At 53.1% G+C, this 18,679-nt stretch overlaps 1 protein-coding gene across 7 annotated transcripts in view; it reads right to left on the minus strand.

The window, feature by feature from the left end:
• Nucleotides 1-6,547: 6,547 nt before the first annotated feature.
• Nucleotides 6,548-18,679, minus strand: part of LRFN5 (leucine rich repeat and fibronectin type III domain containing 5) — a 39,267-nt gene continuing 27,135 nt past the window's right edge. For 5 of the 7 annotated variants that reach the window (XM_069018720.1, XM_069018721.1, XM_069018723.1 and 2 more), the window contains exons 2-3: nt 14,832-16,239; nt 9,649-13,830 (exon numbers count right to left, since the gene is read on the minus strand). In XM_069018720.1, the coding sequence (XP_068874821.1) occupies nt 12,900-13,830; nt 14,832-16,219 (2,319 nt within the window). In that variant the 5' untranslated portion in view covers nt 16,220-16,239 and the 3' untranslated portion in view covers nt 9,649-12,899. Of the gene's footprint in view, nt 6,971-9,648; nt 13,831-14,831; nt 16,240-18,679 lie in introns of those variants that run through there. The other 2 variants (XM_069018726.1, XM_069018725.1) reach the window with 2 other exon arrangements.

Below are 18,679 nucleotides of genomic sequence, written 5' to 3' on the forward strand. Positions count from 1 at the left end.
GCAGCCTTTGCCCGGGCGAGGGCTCCGTCTGACGGGGGATACGCAGGGCAGGGGCCAAGGGGCCGAGCCAGCGCTGCGAGGCAGGGAACGCCAGCACTGCTGCCCCTGCCCTGCCCGGCGCGTCCGCTTCCAGCGCAGCAACCCGAAACCTGCACACCCTGAGCGCAGGAGCAAAGCCTCCTCTCTCCACCAGCATCGTGGTTTAGATCTTATTTGAGCATCTACATTCAGATCTCTGATCAGTAAAAGCTGGAAAGAAACATAAGATTCACCATTAACTCCAGCAACAGGAATTAGAGATAAGTACGTTTTTTACAATGAAGGCAGAGATGCCCTGGCACAGGGTGCTCAGAGAAGCTGTGGGCTCCCCATCCCTGGCAGTGTCCAAGGCCAGGCTGGATGGGGCTTGGAGCGCCCTGGGATAGTGGGAGGTGTCCCTGCCATGGCAGGGAGTGGCATGAGATGGGATTTAAGGTTCCTTCCAACCCAAACCCTTCTGTGATTCTATGGACACAACCTTTGCTGTCAGCTGCAATCGATGATGAACCAGAAGGTCCCCTCTGAATCCACCACCCTCCTCCCTGCACAATTCAGGACAGCATTTGCCTTAGGGAGAGGGGAACAAATCCCAGGGCCGCTGGGAATTTGGACACAGGGCAGATACTTCCACCACCACAAACCAGGCATGCCGTGTGCCTCTGGCAGTGTCAGTGCACAATTAATAACCTTCCTCTGTGTCCAAATGAGAAACAGAATCCTAGCTCTCCTATATTGCAGGATTTTTTTTAAGCTCAGTTTATTGCAACCTGTCAAGATGCTCTTTGCAATTTGTACCCTGCTGCATCACTCCAAAGCACAACTAGCAGCCTCTCAGCCAAGCTCAACCAGGTATTTGTTCAGTTAATGTGAGGGAGTAATGGGCACAGAAAGGACACTTGTGCACCACATTTATCTACTACATTAGCAAAAATACACAAATAGATCTCAACTCTGTTTAAGAAGCAGTACTGAGGCTCCATAGAGCTCCAGACAGAAGTTTATCCAGCACAAGAAACCATGCAGCATGTTTTCAAATAGCAGTGTTCCCCACTATGCTTCTGCAGCACCATTTTTCACCAGAGACATCTCTTATTGTAGTGTCAGATACAGGCACTGTGTAACGAGTTCAAAACCCCCCAGCACACTGCTGGCCAAGCACTGTGGAGCGTCCAGCCAGGACTGTCACTACCCCAAGAGCCACACTGTTCCCCAGCTGCCTACCCTCCTCTGCTCTTGTGGCATTATTTGGTGACCCGCTGAGCCACGACCTTCAGGTCAGCCCGAGCCCAGGTTTGGATGGGTTACAGTAAGAAGCCTTCTGGGAAAGCTACAACTGACGTTTTTCTTTCAATAATGGCTTTTCTCGTAACTACAAAATAAGTGTTGTCTAAGGATTTGCCTTCCACCCACCTGCTGTAAGGGGTTTCAATCCTACAAAAACACTAGGCAAATATACTTGACTTTAAATTTTCTCTCATTTCAGTGAACTGCACAACAAAAAATACACTTGCAGGGAAGATGTCCCCTTGGAGGCTGTTCACACACACACATATCCCCACCTCCCTGTGCAGGCCCACCTGCACATGGCAGAGCCACCCTCCAACACCAGCTGCCATCCCTCCCTGACACAGGCAGAACTGCTGCAGGGCCCTCAACACCTACCCCAAAGGAGAAGCCATCCCAGTCAGGCTCTAGCATTGCAACTTCTCCTTCTTATAACCCCCCCTTCCATCCCAGCAAAGCAGGCAGATGTCTCTTACCAGTGTGGGCTCACCCTGCTGTCACTCCTGGACCAGCTTCACCCAGAAAACCAGGTGCAGCCCCTCCTCCCTTCCTGCTTCCCCATTCCCTCCCCAGCCCCAGCCGGGTCAGTGTCACACCAGTGGCTGATGGGCTGTTCTGTGGTGGGACAGCTGGTTCCCATTGCCCTCATCTCTCCTGCTGCAGTAGGCATCGCTCCTTGGCTGGCACTGGGCACCATCGCCCTGGACATGGCACAGGCAGCATGAAACAATTGGAGAGAAGAGAAGAGGCCTGTTTGGTTCCTGGCAGATAACTCCACTTCAGCTTGCCCTGGCAGGGGTCAGTTCCCAAAGGCAGTGCCATCCCCTCCTCTGCAGGGGTTTGGGTGAACCCCCATTCCCTTGCTCCATGCTGAATCCCAGAAACATGGAATTGCCTGGGTGGGACTCCCCAGGGGGCTCTGCTCTGGTCCCTGCTCAAAGCAGGGCTCAGACCAGGTTACTCAGGGCTTTACCCTCCTTGGCTCTTACAAACCTCCATGGACAGAGGTGCCACACACACTGTCCTCCCTGCTTCCCTGCCTGGGGGGAGGCATCTCCCAACATCCAGCCTGAGCCACTTGGCCAGCAGCTGGAGAGGCATCAGGACCAGAATCCTACTTCTCCCCTGCCTCTTCAGGAACCATGGCACAAAATGCTGACACAAGGAACTCTTCATCTCCCTAATGTTCAGGGAAGGTTCTGGCCCAACAGCAAATTACTCACATTCGTCCTCCAAGACAGTGACAGGACATCAGCCCAGGTACAGATTAGACTCCACCTATTTCAAATTTCAGTAGGATTTTAGGACTTTAAGGGTCAGAAAATTTTTTAGGGATGAACACTCCTAAATAATGAAGATGAATATTTGGCCACTTCAAATGAATGAGTGTTTAGGAGCAGTGTAATTACTGCCCCTCTGCAACATGAGCACAGACATGGTGGTGCCTACTGCAGCCTGAAATCATTCTGGAGGATGATGCTATTTCCAGTACAACTGGAAAAAGGGATTGCTGTCATTAAGCAGAGGCAGTGTGGTGACATCCTCCTTAGCTCACCCATCTTTTCCTGCCTGGTAGCCAGGGAAAGTCTCTTTTAGGAGACTCACAATGGCATCCTATGGCGTGTGCCAAGGCTGAACCAGCCCAGCTCCTATCCTGTGTACACGAGAGAATTTATGTAAAAAAATTACAGGAAACCATGATCCCTTAAAGGGTGGCCCACCATCAAATATTTTTTCCCACTGGCCTCAAAACTCCTCCCGTGTCTCTGCCAGGGGACAGCTGGGGGGGTGCTCACTTGCCTCTGTTTGGGCATGTCCTTGGCAGCCCCGGGGACTCTGACAGGGGAGAGCTCCCAGCCCAGACCTCGAGCCTGCGGTCACACAGCGAGACTGCTCCAAGGAAGGAACTTCCAGGGTGTCTGCAGCTTCCATTAGGAAGGTTGGTGCCACTTCTCTCAGAGTGTGCTGTTGCCCACTGAGCAGGATGTGGCCAACTGAGCAGCTTTCCAAGCCCCTGAGTTCCCCCTTAGTGCCCTGCAATGAGCTTGCCCTTGGCTGCCATCTTTGTCAGATTTCTATGAAAATGCCTCTGGAAATCCCGGCTTGCAGCAAACACAGCTCCCACATGACCACATCCCCTGCCCAGCTGGCAACACCCCAGAGGAGCTGCCTCTGTGCTGCCCCAAGACGTGGACATCCTGAACAACTGGGATGTGCTGCCTGGAAATGCTACCATGGTTTCATAATGTTTCCATGAGATTATAAGCACACAAAAAAACAAACCCCCCAAACAACCAAACAAAAACCCAAATGAAAAAGACCAAGGAAGTTGTCAGCACTATCTGCTAATTTTGAGTGTTGTTTGCATCAGACAAGGAAAGGGAGATTTACATGCCCACTGCAAATCCAGCCCCATCTGGAGTTCCTTCTTCCCAGAGTGATGCTCATCAATCTTCTCTGGGATGTCATTTGTCTCTGAACAGAAAGTTTTTCTTCAATTAATTTTCCCCTACTGAAAAAAGAAAACAGAACCAACAAAACCAGAACTAGACCATGGTGAATGTGTATATTTCTGTGAAAACAAGGTTTAATCTGAAAATTCCCAACTCGCTGTCTCTGGTGCCTTGCAGGACTGCAAGAGCCAAGCACATGCTGCAGTGAGGAATGCTGGTGGGCTGGAATGTCCAGGCTTTTCTGACTGAGGATGCCCTGGAACAGCACAAGACATAACTCATCCCACCACCATCATCTGGTCACCCCACAGACCCTGTGAGCTGTGTGTCAGGTTGTCTGAGTCCCCAGGAGGCTGCTGGGATCCCCTGGACCCCTGCCCACCATCCTCAGTGCGTACAGACACATTTCCTGGCCTTTGTTAACCTGTTAAGAGAAGCAATCCCCATAATAATTCACTCAGTCCCTGTGATGAGCACCAGTGGTGAGTCAGTGACCACTGAGTAGGGTCAGGCCCATGGGGCCACTCGTGAAGAAGCCCCTGAAGCACCACAGTGCCTGCCTGGCAAGGAGCCCACCCGCGGCCAGGGCTGACATGGGACACTGGTGGGGCACCCACGGGGAGATAAGGAAGTGCTGTTTCTGGGCCAGAATTCCCTTCAGCTTTAGCAACTGAGATGATTTGCATGATTCTTCAGTAAGTTCTGGATCTCATAATAGGTCACTTGTCCAACAAGAGGATCACTCACGGCACCATACAAGCAAGCACACTCTACTCCACGGACTTTAAAGATTTTTTTTTCCCAAATCTGACTCACAATTGCAGTGAATTTTGCCCCCTGAAAGCTGTATTTCCAATTAACATCAAATGGACAGGTGGAACTTAGCTTGACAATTAATTAAAAAGATACAGAAAGGAATCATCACTCTGCTCTGTGCCTGGAAGCCTGAAATTGGAGCCACTGAATGAGGGGAATAACATGATAGTAATGTGGAATGAAATCCTGAGCATGGATGTGTTCTGTGCAGCTGGAACTTGGAGCATGTTGGTGTAACAAGGGTTTTGGCAGCTGCACAGCTGATGCAGGATGCTTGAAGGAAGATGCAGCCTCTGCTATTCCTTTACTCACACATCTGGGTCATGTATTTGCTCTGCCCAGCTGCTTTGCAGACCTCAGTGTCACCTGCTTGCTCCAAGAAAGGTCAGTTGTCCTGAATTCCATGGGGGGAGTCACTCCAGTCTGCAGTGAGTGAGGGGATGGGTCTGTGGACTCAACGTCCACTGAACATTTTATTGAAGAGTAGTTTATCTGGGGCTCAGTCTCTTCCAGAATTTAAACCCCTGCTGTACTGCACAGCAAGGAAAGGGAAGAGCAGTATGTGCTGTTGCTATAATCCACATGAAATCCAGGCTGTGTGCAGCACCAGGATCACTGCTCAGGCTTCGTGAGAAAAAGAGCGATGATCCAGCACCTGATCAGAGCCCATGGCTCTTCCCCTTGAAGTCACCACCTGGCATGGCATTCCATGCACTGGATGGATCATGGGCCATCTGCCCCAGGGTCTGTGCGGCCAGACCAGTACTGAATTTTTCACACAGGCACAAGCCTTGGGTGCCAAGCTTGGGGTCTCCCTGCCAATGTCATGGGGTGGATCCTGTCTCTGCAGCATCAGAAGAGGAAGCATAGGAGGGGACCTGATGGGTGAGGCTCCTGGCTCAGCTCAGTCTCTCCTCCAGAGACTGTTGTGTCCTGGGGAGATATTGATGTCTCTGCTGGTACAGACAAGCCACGGGCAAGTCACTTAGCCAGCTGCCCAGACTGAGGTCCATCATCAGCACAGCAGGACAGGAGCCAGCAGTGGGATCAGCTTCCACCAGGAGCAGTGGGGCCCAGGAGACCCTCACCTGGGCAGCCTCAGTCCTGGTGACAAGACACACTTACCAGAGCTGTGATCTGTTCTCCTGAAGTTATGTTAAGGCTGGCTGATTCACTGTGGTTCTGAAGAAGCTCTAATTTTATCTGTGAGCCAGATGGAATGCTGACAAGGGAGAAAAGAAAAAGAAAAAAAATCCAAAAAACCCCTTTGGTCTTGTTAGAACAGAAAGGTGAGGCTGTGTGGACTGAGGGACTGGGGCAGCATGAGAGAGGACAGTCCCAGGCCGGTCCTCAGCTGTCTCCCCACCCTAGGCCATGCTGTTAGGGCTGACACTGCACCAGAGCTCCTGGCACACTGTGCCCAGCACTTTGCCTGCTCCATGGCACCCCTGGCACATGGGGCTGGAGCAGCCTGCAGTGCTGTCTCCCACCACAGCCCAGGCTGCCCTCCTGGCACAGGGAAGGGGGCTCTGTGGGGCAGCACCCTGGTGCCCCAGGGCTTTCCCCCAAGGGCAGATGGGGCTCCCTCTGCCCACAGCCCGTGTCATTGCCCAGCACCACGGGGAAAAGCCAGGCAGCTCTCTGGCGGCACAGCTGCCTGACTGAGCCAGTCACCCTGGGCCAGTGGCACCAACAGCCACAAGCTGGGCCTGCAGCCAGGCACAGCTCACTGCTCCCACTCAGAGACACAGGAATTGCTCACTGCAGTGCCCAGCCCCACCTCACACAGCTCGGCTGAGCACATGGACCCCGGGCAGCATGAGGTCCTTTCCGTGGGCACAGACTCCAGGCAGCATGGGGCCTCTCCATGGGCATGGGCCCCAGTCAGCACAAAGCCTCTCTGGATCAACCAATCTGCCAGGCACAACCCCCTGGATCAACCAACATGCCCATGCCATTGTAGTAAAACATTTATTTGTTCAGGTGATTGAAGCTACCATGTTTACAGCTAGTGACCTCACCACTGGCGACATGGAACATGACCTGGGACTGCAGCTGTTGCCACCAGATTTTTCATCATAATTTTTAGTTATAAAAACCTTGGACACCAGAAAAAAACAGGTATTTTAGACTTAAAGTGGCAGATGGGAGATGGGCAGCCTGTGAGGGGGGGAAGACAGTTTATCGAGGCAGCCGACCTTGACGGCCACGTGGCCTCAGCTGCAGCTTCAAGTAAAGGTTTCAGTGGGGTGAGTGCGGTGCGACACGTCAATCCTCGGAGAGTTGGAACCGTATTGTTTTCTGCCGAGTAAGAACATCGGTGGCAACGTTTTCGGGGAGTGGAGAAGGGCTGGTGTCCTGCAGAGAGGCCCCGGCTTCTGTGCAAAGAGACAGAACAGAGACGGTGAGGGGACGAGGAGCAGAGCAGCCCTTCCCATGGCCAAAGCCACACTGATGTGGGACCACACCAAGAGCCCCAGGAGCTGCCATGGGGCCAGTCTGGGCACGGCACCCACTGACGGTCCCAGGAACGGCTGCACAGCCAGCTGGGCACTGCACCAAGGGTCCCAGAAGCTGCCACAGAGCCAGCCCAGGCAGGAAGCAGCAGCAGAGCCTGCCCTCGGCCCTGGCACCCACTGTCTCGGCGCCATGTGCACTGCAGGGGCTGGGGCGCAGCAGCAGACTGTGGCAGCTAATGGGAGACTGGGCTAATGGGAGACTGGGCTAACAGGAGACTGGGCTAATGGAAGACTGGGCTAGCAGCACCCAGTGTCCCCCACCCATACCTCTGCCACAAGCCTTGCCACCATCAGGGAGGGCAGGCACAGCACTACTGCTGCTGCTGCTTCTGCTGCTTCAGGGAAAATCCAACTAATAAGACAACCCCCAAAACCCCCAAAAGAACCAGCAAAGCTCATTGTTCCAGAACCAGAGACTTCTCAATTTTCCAGATATGCTTCTGCCCTTGCAGAGGCCAAGCCTTTGCCCATGGCAGGGACTCCAACTCCACACACTGCCAGGGGTTCACACAGAGCTGAGGACACCAGAGCAGAGCAGCAGATGGGCACAGACACAGCACTTGCCTTCCCCTGAGGTTTGCACGCACGAGGAAAGGTCACTGCTGCGAGGATGTGCCATGTGTCATTGTCCTGCCCCAAGCCCCCACATCAACCCCAGGGCACAGGGACAGCCCACTGGGCAGTTGTTCCACCGCCTCGCCCGGTCCCACTGCACTGGCCTCTCCTGCCAGCCAGCACAGCCCCACTTACCTCGGGGAGAGCAGACGTGCCACTGCCATATGCAAATACCAATCAGGCACCACTTTAAACTCATCTTTGGGTTGCTGTGGGTTACAGCCCCCAGACTACAGATTGGCCACAGGGAGCCCAGGCTTAGGCCAGGTGGGGGTCCCTGTGTGCCTACCAAGGGGGCTGGGCTCCAACCCTGACTGCTCTTCCTCATTCCCTCTCCCAGTGGGAATTTCCCCTGCAGAGGAGATGGCACAGCTTGCACACAGCACTGCAGGTGCCTCGAGAGCAGCAACCTGGCAGTGCAGGAGGAAAACCAGCTCAGACCAAGTCAGGCACATCAGCCTGGGCTCACCGTTCCTGAGCCAGATGCTTCTAAAGTGCAGTTCTTGAAACGACCTGAGGTGACACAGCACCACAAAACCTGGAGCTTATTCTGTTCATTTTAATACAAACACAGTCCCTGATGTGGGGTCTGCAGCCAGCCATGTGCCCCATTTGCTCCTTCCCTTTCAAGCTTCCTTCCTTCAAAGCCAAGCTTCCCTTTCTCTCCAGCAGCAGCCTTGACATTGGCTCCTGCAAATAAATCTATTGCATTAGAAGTCCACAGTCAGCAAAACCAGTGCGATTCCCCTTTTGCTGGGCTGCGTTACTGGTGCAGGGTGTAGGCGCTGTAGTGGGCACCGCTGCTGCCCCACGCCTGGCATAGCCCTGTTCCACAGGGTCTGTGCTGCTGTGACAGCCGGACCTCAGCCACTCACCAGACACAGTCAGCACTGGGCACAGGTGCTCCTATTCACAGAGCTGGTTTTCCTGGCACTCTGTGCCCGCTGCCGTGCACCTGTCCGCAGCCGGCAGCGAAGGGTGGACAAGCTGCTGCTGAATAGGTAGGCTGGCACCAGCCAGACCCCTCTGCCATGCCTGATGCCTGCAGGGACAATTCCACAGTCACAGGGGGTGCAGCACCACACAACCAGTGGCCGAGGACTTGGAGCTTGGCCTGCGGGGAGCCCCAGCTGGGCTGAGGGGCCGTGGTGGGCAACCACCCCAGCATGGCATGATCTGGCAGCACAGGCTCTGCCCCAGGCCCAGTACCCCAACACACAGCCAGGCACACAGGGACGCATTTGCAAAGGGGAAACGGGAGAACCACGTTATTTGTAAGCAGGACTCTGCAGACTGGTCACAGTATGCTGCTTTTAAACCAGAACTCTGACCAACATTAAAATTACTGCCAGGAGAAGGCACTGTGCAACTGGGTGGCTGCTGTTAGAGTGGCTTTTGGGCAGTGATGCTGCACTCCGAGTGGGCAGCAGCACCATGGAACAGAGAGGTGAATGTTCCTGAGCGATCACAGTGCTGACATGTGTGGCCACTCTGCAAGTGGTACTGCTCAGGCTCCAGTACCACAAAGCTCCAGTAGCGCTGAGGCTCTGTTTCCCCTTGGTTGATGGGAAGAGAAGTGATCCTGGTAGTAGCTGTAGCCATTACTCCTGGTTTGAAGCCATTCCCAGGGAAGCAACGTGCCCATCTCTGTGCTGGGTGCCCACCACGGCTTCGGGCATAGTCTTGCCATGGCACAGGAAGGGCCTGACTGCACCTTCCAGAGGGCACACACAGCTGCACAGGACTGCCCACCCACCACAGTTCAGTGTCACTCCACTGGTCTGGGATGCTCCCAGAGCAATGCCCAGCAGGGCTGTCCTGGTCCCCAGGAGGCAGGAGCATCCCTGTGCTGCTGGCACCAAGCCTCCAGCAGCTCTGCCGCCAGCAGGGAGGAGACCACCTCGAGCCAGTGCCTCTGCAGGAGCTCTCGGGAGGTGGCACACCCCAGTGGTGCCGGGCCCTTCCCAGCCAGAGCATCAGGTGCCCAGGAGCTGTGTCCCCTCTCCCATGCACAGAACACATGGCTGTGCTTCGCAGCTCCCTCTCCATGGCTGCAGGGCCACGTGGGCGCAAGGGGAGGGCTGGCAAATGCATGGGGACACGCTGCAGAAATAAAGCCACGATGGCACCAGAGCGAAGCAGCACCATGTATTGATGGTAAGGACATGCCTGGACACAGCAGGAAGGCAGCACAGACACAAGAGACACAACACAACAGCCGGCTCCTCCACCCAGGCACAGCCACACCGGCCTCTAACGGAGCGCCATCTCCAGAGAAGGCCTGTGTGTTCCAGCCATTTCAGTAAGAGCAAAGAACTTTCTGAAGTAGTTTCTCCTCCTCCACCAGCGCCTGTGAATAAAGACCCTCTCATGGCTAAAGTCTCAGGTAATCTATATCTGAGCAGGAGCACACAGAGCCGAGCTGCAGACAGGTGATGCCTGAGGGGCAGAGAGGCACCTTGGGCTCATGTCCCTGCAGACCCCTCTACAGCTGGGGGTGATGCTGGGGTCACAGCACATCACACCCCCCATTCCATCACCTCCTATGGTGAGAAGTTATTCCAATTTGGGGGAAATAACCTCATGTTATTCTGATCCAGGAGCATCTCAGCATTTTTTCTGTCTCACACTGTTGGCAACCTATGGTTTTGCAGAACAGAAAGGACAGAGAATTTCCTCCTCCATGAGGCTTCCCATACTTAGAATCAAGCCTGAATAAAACAAAATGTCCCACTGCACAGTTATTCTAGTGGGAACAGATGATTTCATGCCCAGGGCATTCCCAAGGGATGATCCTCTCAGCCTGGGAGAGAAGCTAGCACGAGAGGAACCCCCGGCTGCCCAGATCCCCATTCCTGCACTACCAGCAGAGAATCAAACCAAACACAGGGCCATATGGTCCCTGGACGCTGCTTGACACAGAGGCACCATGGACAGAACATCAGCTGCAGTGCTTAGAAAATTATTCCTTTGAGTGAAAAATTACAAATATAAAAATAAACTTCCCTAAACCACAAGACACCATTAGTATTTTAGCACTTTCACAAAACATCACACAGATTTAGGTCCAGTTTTAGACAACATATAAAAGCATTTTCATTTGATGTTTTTAAAATGCATGATTAAACGCAACCGCTCCACAGCAAACCTCTGACACTCTCTCTCTACCCCAGCGTGGGGGGAAAGGTGCCTCTGCCAGCACAGTCCCTCACTGGGGCTCAGACCTTCATGTTTGACCCACACTGGGCAAAGCCCTTGCCATCAGACTGCCACACCCTGGACAGACCACCCCTGTCCTTGACAGCATGCTATTTAAGAGCTCCCTTCTGTTCATGCAGTGCTCATGGGTTGCCAGAGCAATCCGAGGAGGGATTTATTGTATTTTTTTAAACTCTTCCAGCAGGAAGCGGGTTTTCTCATTTTGAGGCTTTGTTTCCTATTTGGTCTCTGCATTTCCTGAGGGAAGCAAAAAGGGTTTCTAAAAAAGAAGCAGCCTCTTCCTTTTAGGTCCTTTACACCGCCCTCATTGACTTTGTTCTTCCATGACAGGCAGTAAAATCACCCTGAGCAACCCACAATGGCCAAGAGCATCAGCCCTGCGCTGCAGAGTCTCAGAGACAGAGACAGGGTGCCAGGGGCCATTCCCCACCGTGAGATGCTCCCCCACAACTGCCCTGGGGCTGGCTGCTGCCCTCGTTAGAGCCAGGCTGTCCTCAGGCATCTGCCTTAGTTATGGTGCCCCCAAGAACAAGCACACAGGGTATAAAATTTAACTATTCTCTCACTTTTATGGCCACAAAGCCCATCTTAAACCTATTATTTGGCATCTGAGAATGCACAATGCACAAATGTTCAGAGTTAAGCTGTCTCTAATTCGAACATGATGACCATATGATTTTAATTAATATTAACTGCAGGCTTCCCTTTACAGTGAGCAGAGCAGCTGCCATCACACAACATGGAATTTGCACCTGCTGTCCCCTACTGCTGTGGGGTTCTGTCCCTACAGAGTGGCCCAAAATCGCTCTATCCCACAGGCACTGCAATTAAGAGCAGCTTAAAGGCGAGACCACCATCTTCCAGGCCCTTCACTGTGCTCAGGGACTGAAAAGAACTAGATTCAAACCATAAAGTTTAGAGGAAATGTACCCCAAAAGTCTAGGACAGCAGCAGATGACCATCATCACTGACCAGCCAGCACCGAGGCACTGAATGGCCGCGTCCCTGCCGGCCACAGCCCTGCCTGCCCACCTGGCCGCCTGCCGGCCCCGCTCACTGCCCTTGCTCAGCTCTGCCCTGCACCCCGAGACGCCCAGGCTGGCTCCCTCCCCGAAGGCTGCAGGACGGGACGATGCCTGTGCCGCGGGATGTGGGTGCTCTGGGGCTGTGGGTCAGGCACCTTTTCAGAGAGAACCGGGGTGGGATCCCACTGCTTCACCAGGGCCCCGCCCCAGCCAGCCAGACCCGGCACAAGGGAATGGACCCCTCACCCTGGTACCTCCCTGTCCTCCTCCCAGCCCCACGGTGGGAGCTGTGGAGCACCAAGGCCCGGCTCTGGCAGGGCAGTCACCGCGAGGCTGGCTGGCGTACCGAGTGAATATTTTATTTTACACAACATAACAACACAGCGTTGTTGCTCCTGTACAGCATCTGCCTAAAAACAAAGGCAACACCATTGTCACGGAAAAGAAATATACAGTCTGACCGGTTTAAAAAATATCATTTTACTGATTGATCCAGAAGTGGTTATTTGTTAGCTTGGAGGAAATTGCATTTCCTTTATAAAAGGCTTTTTCTGTGAAAACTCTCTCTTTTGTTTTCTGCTACTGCAGAACCAGGAAGCCAGTCCTAGAGCAGGGAAGGCACTGGTGCTGTTTCGTGCTTTTTTTCGCCCCTTAATCTTTTTTTCCTTTTTTTTTTTTTTTTTTTTTTAATCTCTGAATGTTGCCTTCGGTTTTGATATTAAACAAAACCAAACAAAAACTAAATAAACCCCTGTGTGCACTGGGTGGCTTATACAGAACCCCGCATGAACAACCCATTAATCAGCGAGACAGCAGTGGACTTCCAAATCCAATTCCCTGGGAAAGGGAGTTTCACACAACGTTTGGTGTTTTGTTTTTAGTTAAAATAAAAATTTAAAAAAAAAAAAGAAAAAAGAAAAAAAAGCAGGTCACACAGTGCTTTCCAATATCCACTCAGAACTGGAGAAAGTTGCTTTTCCACTATCCGCACTGGCGCTGTCTGCCTGGACTAGCATCCCGTTCATGGACATGCTCCGTTTGGAGCGCAGTCCGCCGGCGCCGGCGCCGCGGGGCTCCAGCAGCTCGCCGCCCAGCGACCGCCGGCGCTTGGCTCGGGACGCGTCGGCCGGCAGAGTGAGGAACTTACTTGGCTTTGATTGTGCTCTTTTGTACGTGTGGGCCGTGGGGGCCGCGTCAGGGGGGCGGCTTGCTAACTGCAGGGTCGTGGAGTTATTTCTGTTCGAGTTTTGGGGCTCGGTGCTGCCGCCAGCCTCACCCTGTGGCTCGCTGCCGGGCTTTGGCCCCGACTTTCGCTTCTGCTTCTGCGAGAGGGAAGTGCTGGAAGTCCAGGCGGGAGGCAAAGCGGAGGTAGTGGTGGCTGAGTCCTGGCTGGAGCCGGTGTCCGGTGACTGCGTCACACCATCGCTGGCAGCCTTGCAGCACTGGATGCCCTCCTCGTGCCCGAGAGCCTGCTTGGACATGGACTGCGACAGCACCCCACTGCAGCCCTGGATCTGAGCCCCGTTCGTCTGCGAGTACACGTTGCTGACCTTGGTGGCCTTTTGCTGCCCATTGTTGTTACACACCTTGTAGCGGATCATGAGGATGATGATGAACACGAGCACGGACGCCACGATGATCCCACCAATGATGATAATCATGGTCCCACCCAGGAACTGGGACTGCATGAAGTGGCAGCGCACGTAATCCTGCTCGGTGGTGAACTGTGTGCAGCCCACGACTCTGGTGGCCGTCAGCGAGGTGATGCCATCATCGTAGATGGCCAGGACGCACAGGTCATACATCGTCCCCGCAGCCAGGTTATTGACCAGAAAGGTTTTGCTTGTGGGAGGTATCATTCTGGGGGAGAAGGAAATCAGTGTGAATGAACCCGGCGGACACACCGGCACCTTCCCACCCTGTGGGGCAGCCCCGGCCATGCTGGGCACCACCACAGCTTGGCTGTCCTGCTTGTGCCAGCACCCCCGTGGGGCTGATCTCCACCCCCCCAGCAGCTCCCACCTAGCCTTTGATGTAGCAGCAGTCACTGCCAAGCCCCCTGGCATGGCTCAGCATGGCACAGCCCCCATTAGAACACCCACATCAAAAACATGGAATCACAGGATCACAGAATGGCTTGGGTTGGAAGCAACATTTAAAGACCCTTTAGTCCACCCTCCTGCCATGGGCAGGAACACCTTCCACTAGACAAGGTTGCTCCAAGCCCTGTCCAGCCTGGCCTTGAACACATCCATGGATGGGGCACCCACAACTTCTCTGAGGAACCTGTGCCAGGGTCTCACTGTCCTCACAGGGAAGAAGTTTTTCCCAATATCTGATCTATATCTACCCTCTTTCAGTTTAAACCAGCACTCCTTGTCCTACTAATGGATAAAGACATTCACAGAAGAAATGACCAAGCAAAGCCTGTGCTGAAGGGTGAAACAGCTACACCTGGCAGCACAGAGCCCCCCTGCACCTCCCCAGCATGGGCACTGCCTAAAAGCACTGTGAGGAACATGGTCACGGACACTGTCCTCCCTGTGCTTCCATAAAGCCGAGCACATTAGGATCCATTTAATCCATCTACCCTCACAACCTTTCTCCGATGAGATCAGAGGATTGGAGGTCCATTTGGATTATCTAAAAATAACATTGTTCAAAGTAATTTTCCCATTTGCAAGTAGAAAATGGCACGAGTCCTTCCTGAGGCTCCCACCATGAGCTGCCGGGGCCAGGCTCCTCTCAGCCGGCCCGGCATAGCACAGGAACTGCAGCAGAGGGGCTGCCCAGGCCAGGGGCCACATGGCAGCACGGAGCACCCCGCATGGTCCCACATGGGCAGGCTGGGGCTGCCTTACCTGTAAACAAGGGAGTCATCGTAAGTACCATTGTACTGGATTTGAAACATACGTATCCCAGGTATATTCCTCTGAAAATTGAATTTCAGCAGAGCCGTGGAGGACGTCGCTTCCGCAACAACCACCTTCTTATCCTGGCTGACTTTAGTATCCCCGTTGCTACTGCTCGCATTGGAGCCCGACTTGGTGGACGTGGAGATATCCGAGGAGCCTGGGTCAGGCTCATGGATGTGGTTTGTGCTGTTCAGCAAGTGGGGGAGTTTGATGATGTGCAGGTCCACTGTCTGCGTGGCCTCCCCTGCTGGGTTGGAAGCAATGCAGGTGAAGGAGCCCGTGTCCTTCACCGTCGTGATAAGGATGTCGAGCGTCCCGTTGTCATACACTGTGGACCTGGTCGCATTGGAAATCAGTTTGCCCTCAGGTGAAATCCAATGGATTGCTGGCTCGGGGTCACCCCGGGCCTTGCAGCGCAGGGCTGCCCGCTGCCCCTCCAGCACCCGCAGCTCGTGGGTGTGCCGGGTGATGAGCGGGGGCTCGCAGAGGAACTCCTCCTCAGGGATCGACCAGAAGTACCGGCCAGACAGGAGTGTAGGAGAGGCACAGGTCTCCAGGTCGTCCTCCCTGGAAAGGCGCCTCAGCCACAAAAGCTCACAGTTGCAATGCAAGGGGTTCCCACCAAAGCTCAGCGCAAATGTTGAGGGGCTGATAATTCCTGAGGTTGCCAGCACCTGAGCGCGCTGGAAGAGCGGATCAGGTGGTAGCTTCTGCAGTTTGTTGGATGTGACGTCCAGCCTGGTCATCTTGTGGAGGTGGGAGAAGGTCCCCTTAGGAATATGGTCAATCATGTTGTGGTCTAGACTGAGAGTGTGCAAACTGACCATTTTCTCCACGGCATCCCAAGGGATGGTTTCCAGATTGTTGTAAGACAAATCCAATTCCTCGAGAGCCAAAACATCATCAAAAGCTGTGGAAGAAATTAAAGTCAGCTGATTATTGTTCAGTATCAAGTGGTGGAGATTGGAGAGCCCACTGAACATGTCATTAGTGATCTTAGTCAATCGGTTGCTGTTCAAATGCAGAGCCCGCAAATTGCGCAGGTCGGCAAATGCATGAGGTGTGATAAAACTGATTGTATTCCGGGACAGCGTCAAGTCCACCAGGCTGGTCATGTTGGCAAAGTCTTTCCTTTTAATGTTTGTAACAAAGTTGTCTGCCAGCCGCAGCTCCACGGTCCTCCTGTCAATGTTGGGAGGAACAAACAAGAGCCCTTTCTTGGCACAGAGGGTGGCGAGGTTCGGAGACAAGATCTGACAGACGCAGCGCTTGGGGCAGATCTGAGCTCGCACCGCTACGCCAATGAACAGCAGAAACAAAAGCAGTTTTTCCATTGTAGAACAGATTCAAGAGCCTGCAAGGGAGAGCAAATGGTGGTTAGTTTCTGTGAGGAAAACACGGAACATAATAAAAAAGCCAAGACAGATAGACTGTGGTTAAACTGTGGAACTGAAGTTCAGGTAGTGGCAAGTCATCCTCACTGTGTTACCTGGTTCTTCTTCATTCCCCCATCCCGACACAAGAGTGCCTATACTGCCTGCCAGAAGGACAGCTGAGAGACAGGGATGTTTGCAAATGCAATTATACATGCCCCGACACTTACATACAAGTAACAAAGTGACTAGGAAGCCACTGGTGCCACTGCACTTGCTGCCCCTCAGGCCCCTCCTGCTAGAGCCCATCCTGCTGCCCAGCACACCTCCACATCCCAGCAGAGCCCCTGACCTCCCAGGCTGGTTGGCCATAATGACAAATGTCCGGGTATAGAAAATGAGGAGAGGTTCATGTGTGCTTCACTTGCTAAGCTGAAACTCTCAGCAGCCTTGAAATCGCAGCAGCTCAATGGGTTTACAGCCATCTCCACTGAACATTTAAGCTCTTAATGCTATTTTCAGAATAAACTCAGAAGGAACTAATTTTATGTCATTCAAACCCCAAAAATGCAAATAAAACAAATAAAAAACAAAACCCAAGAAAAGCCCCCACAACAGAGATCTAAATAAAAATGGATCTCGGGCTAATTTTAGCTGATTGCAGCTTTCCGGCTGCCGAAGTGCTGTGCTCCCCCTGGAAAGCCCAGCGGTTCAATCAGCTTTATCGCTCACACTGCCAGGCCCGGCTCCTCATGGCAGGTGGGAATGGGGCTGATAGCAGCAGTGCCCACGCCAGCTCAATGAGATCATCCATCAGTGACTCTGCCAAAGGCTTCACGGCACGGGCAGGCGGGAGGGCTGGGGGATGCTCCCCCATGGAACAGGTGGGAGCATGGTCCCATGGAGAAGCACCCACGTGTCTCAGAGGGAACTTGTGCCATTGTGAGCAATGGTGCTCAGAGGGGCTCCACGCTGTGATTGAAGCACTCAGCACCCTTTGGGACTGGCACAATAATATGTGTTCAGAACAGATTACTCAGACCCATTACCATCCCAGAGATGTATTAACAAAGCTCAGCTAAAATACAGTTTCACAGCTAGCCAGAAGCAGAAGTCTGGAATCATTATCGATATTTAAAGACATTTAGTTAGAACAATAATTATTGCTCCTGTTGTCTGGTCCGTCCATAACCCAAACCAAATCCATGCTGCCATGCAAGCAGAGGCAACAAAAGGATTAGTGAAAATACCAGCCCTAAACCCTGCTTTTCAGCACCATCAGTGTGCTTTTTCCTGATACTTCTGGGGACTGCAAGTATTCAGGACTACTCCAACTTTTGAGTTCCCACTGGAAAAATAAAAGACTGTGCTACCGCGGTCCAAAGTGGAGTCTGCTACTGTGGGCAGTGCTGGGAGCTGCTCCCATAACCAGTATAACCATCACCATTCTTGCTGCCATGACTTGTGGCAGAAAGCAAAGTGCCAGAGCAGTGTTCAGGTATGTTCTGTGGACTCACTTTCAGGACAGCACTGCAGATCAGGGTGGCCCTGCCGATGACAAGGACCTGGAGGAGAACGGCAATGCCAAGCAGTGGAGGAAACTGCCTGCTGCAGCCCCCAAACCCCACTGGTGTCACCCACTGGCCACCTCCCAACTCAGCAGCTGCAGTCATGGCCAGGGACTGTCACCTCTCCTTTCCAGGTGGGACTTTGCTCTTTTAATCTACATCTGCTAAGTACCAGATTGGATTGGGCTCAGCGGCTCAGGGCATCTGCAGCACAGCCACTGGGGTCCCTAGACAGCCTTGGCTGGGGATGTCACACTCATTTAAATTTGCTAACTTAATGCTGCTAATTTAGATTCGTGGCTATGATTTAAGTCACATGCCTGGATTCAGCCAAGTCCATTGTTAGAGCAACCCAAGACTACCACAAGCTTAAACCCAAATCAGCAAGTTCACAAGTTTGGAAATACCATTACAAGATGAAATGACTTAAACAACAACTGGGATGACAAGGTTACCACAAAGTTACCTATGAGCAGAGGTGGGTTTTTTGGATGTTAGGAGAGTTTGGATATTGTATTTGTCAATATCCTCTGGTCAAATGCCCAGCACATAGCCAGAGCTGGATGCAACACGATCAGTGAACATCAGGCTTAAAGAACTGCAGTAAATGGACCAGCCAGTGGCCAGTTGCGAGCACTGTCCGCCATGACTTGGGTTCAGGGACAGTCCTCTCCTATGTCAGTGAGCTGGGCAGGGAGGTGAGTGCACCCCACGTATATCTGCCAATGACAATGAATTAGGAGGAGGGACTGAGCCCTCAGGAGCATGGGGTGCCTATGGAGAGGTCCTGGTGGATCAGAGTGCTGAGCACCCACCAGCCCTGAGTGCAACGAAGACAAATGCGGATTTGGCA

The sequence above is a fragment of the Aphelocoma coerulescens genome, chromosome 5 (assembly GCF_041296385.1).
Source record: "Aphelocoma coerulescens isolate FSJ_1873_10779 chromosome 5, UR_Acoe_1.0, whole genome shotgun sequence".
NCBI lineage: Eukaryota > Metazoa > Chordata > Aves > Passeriformes > Corvidae > Aphelocoma > Aphelocoma coerulescens.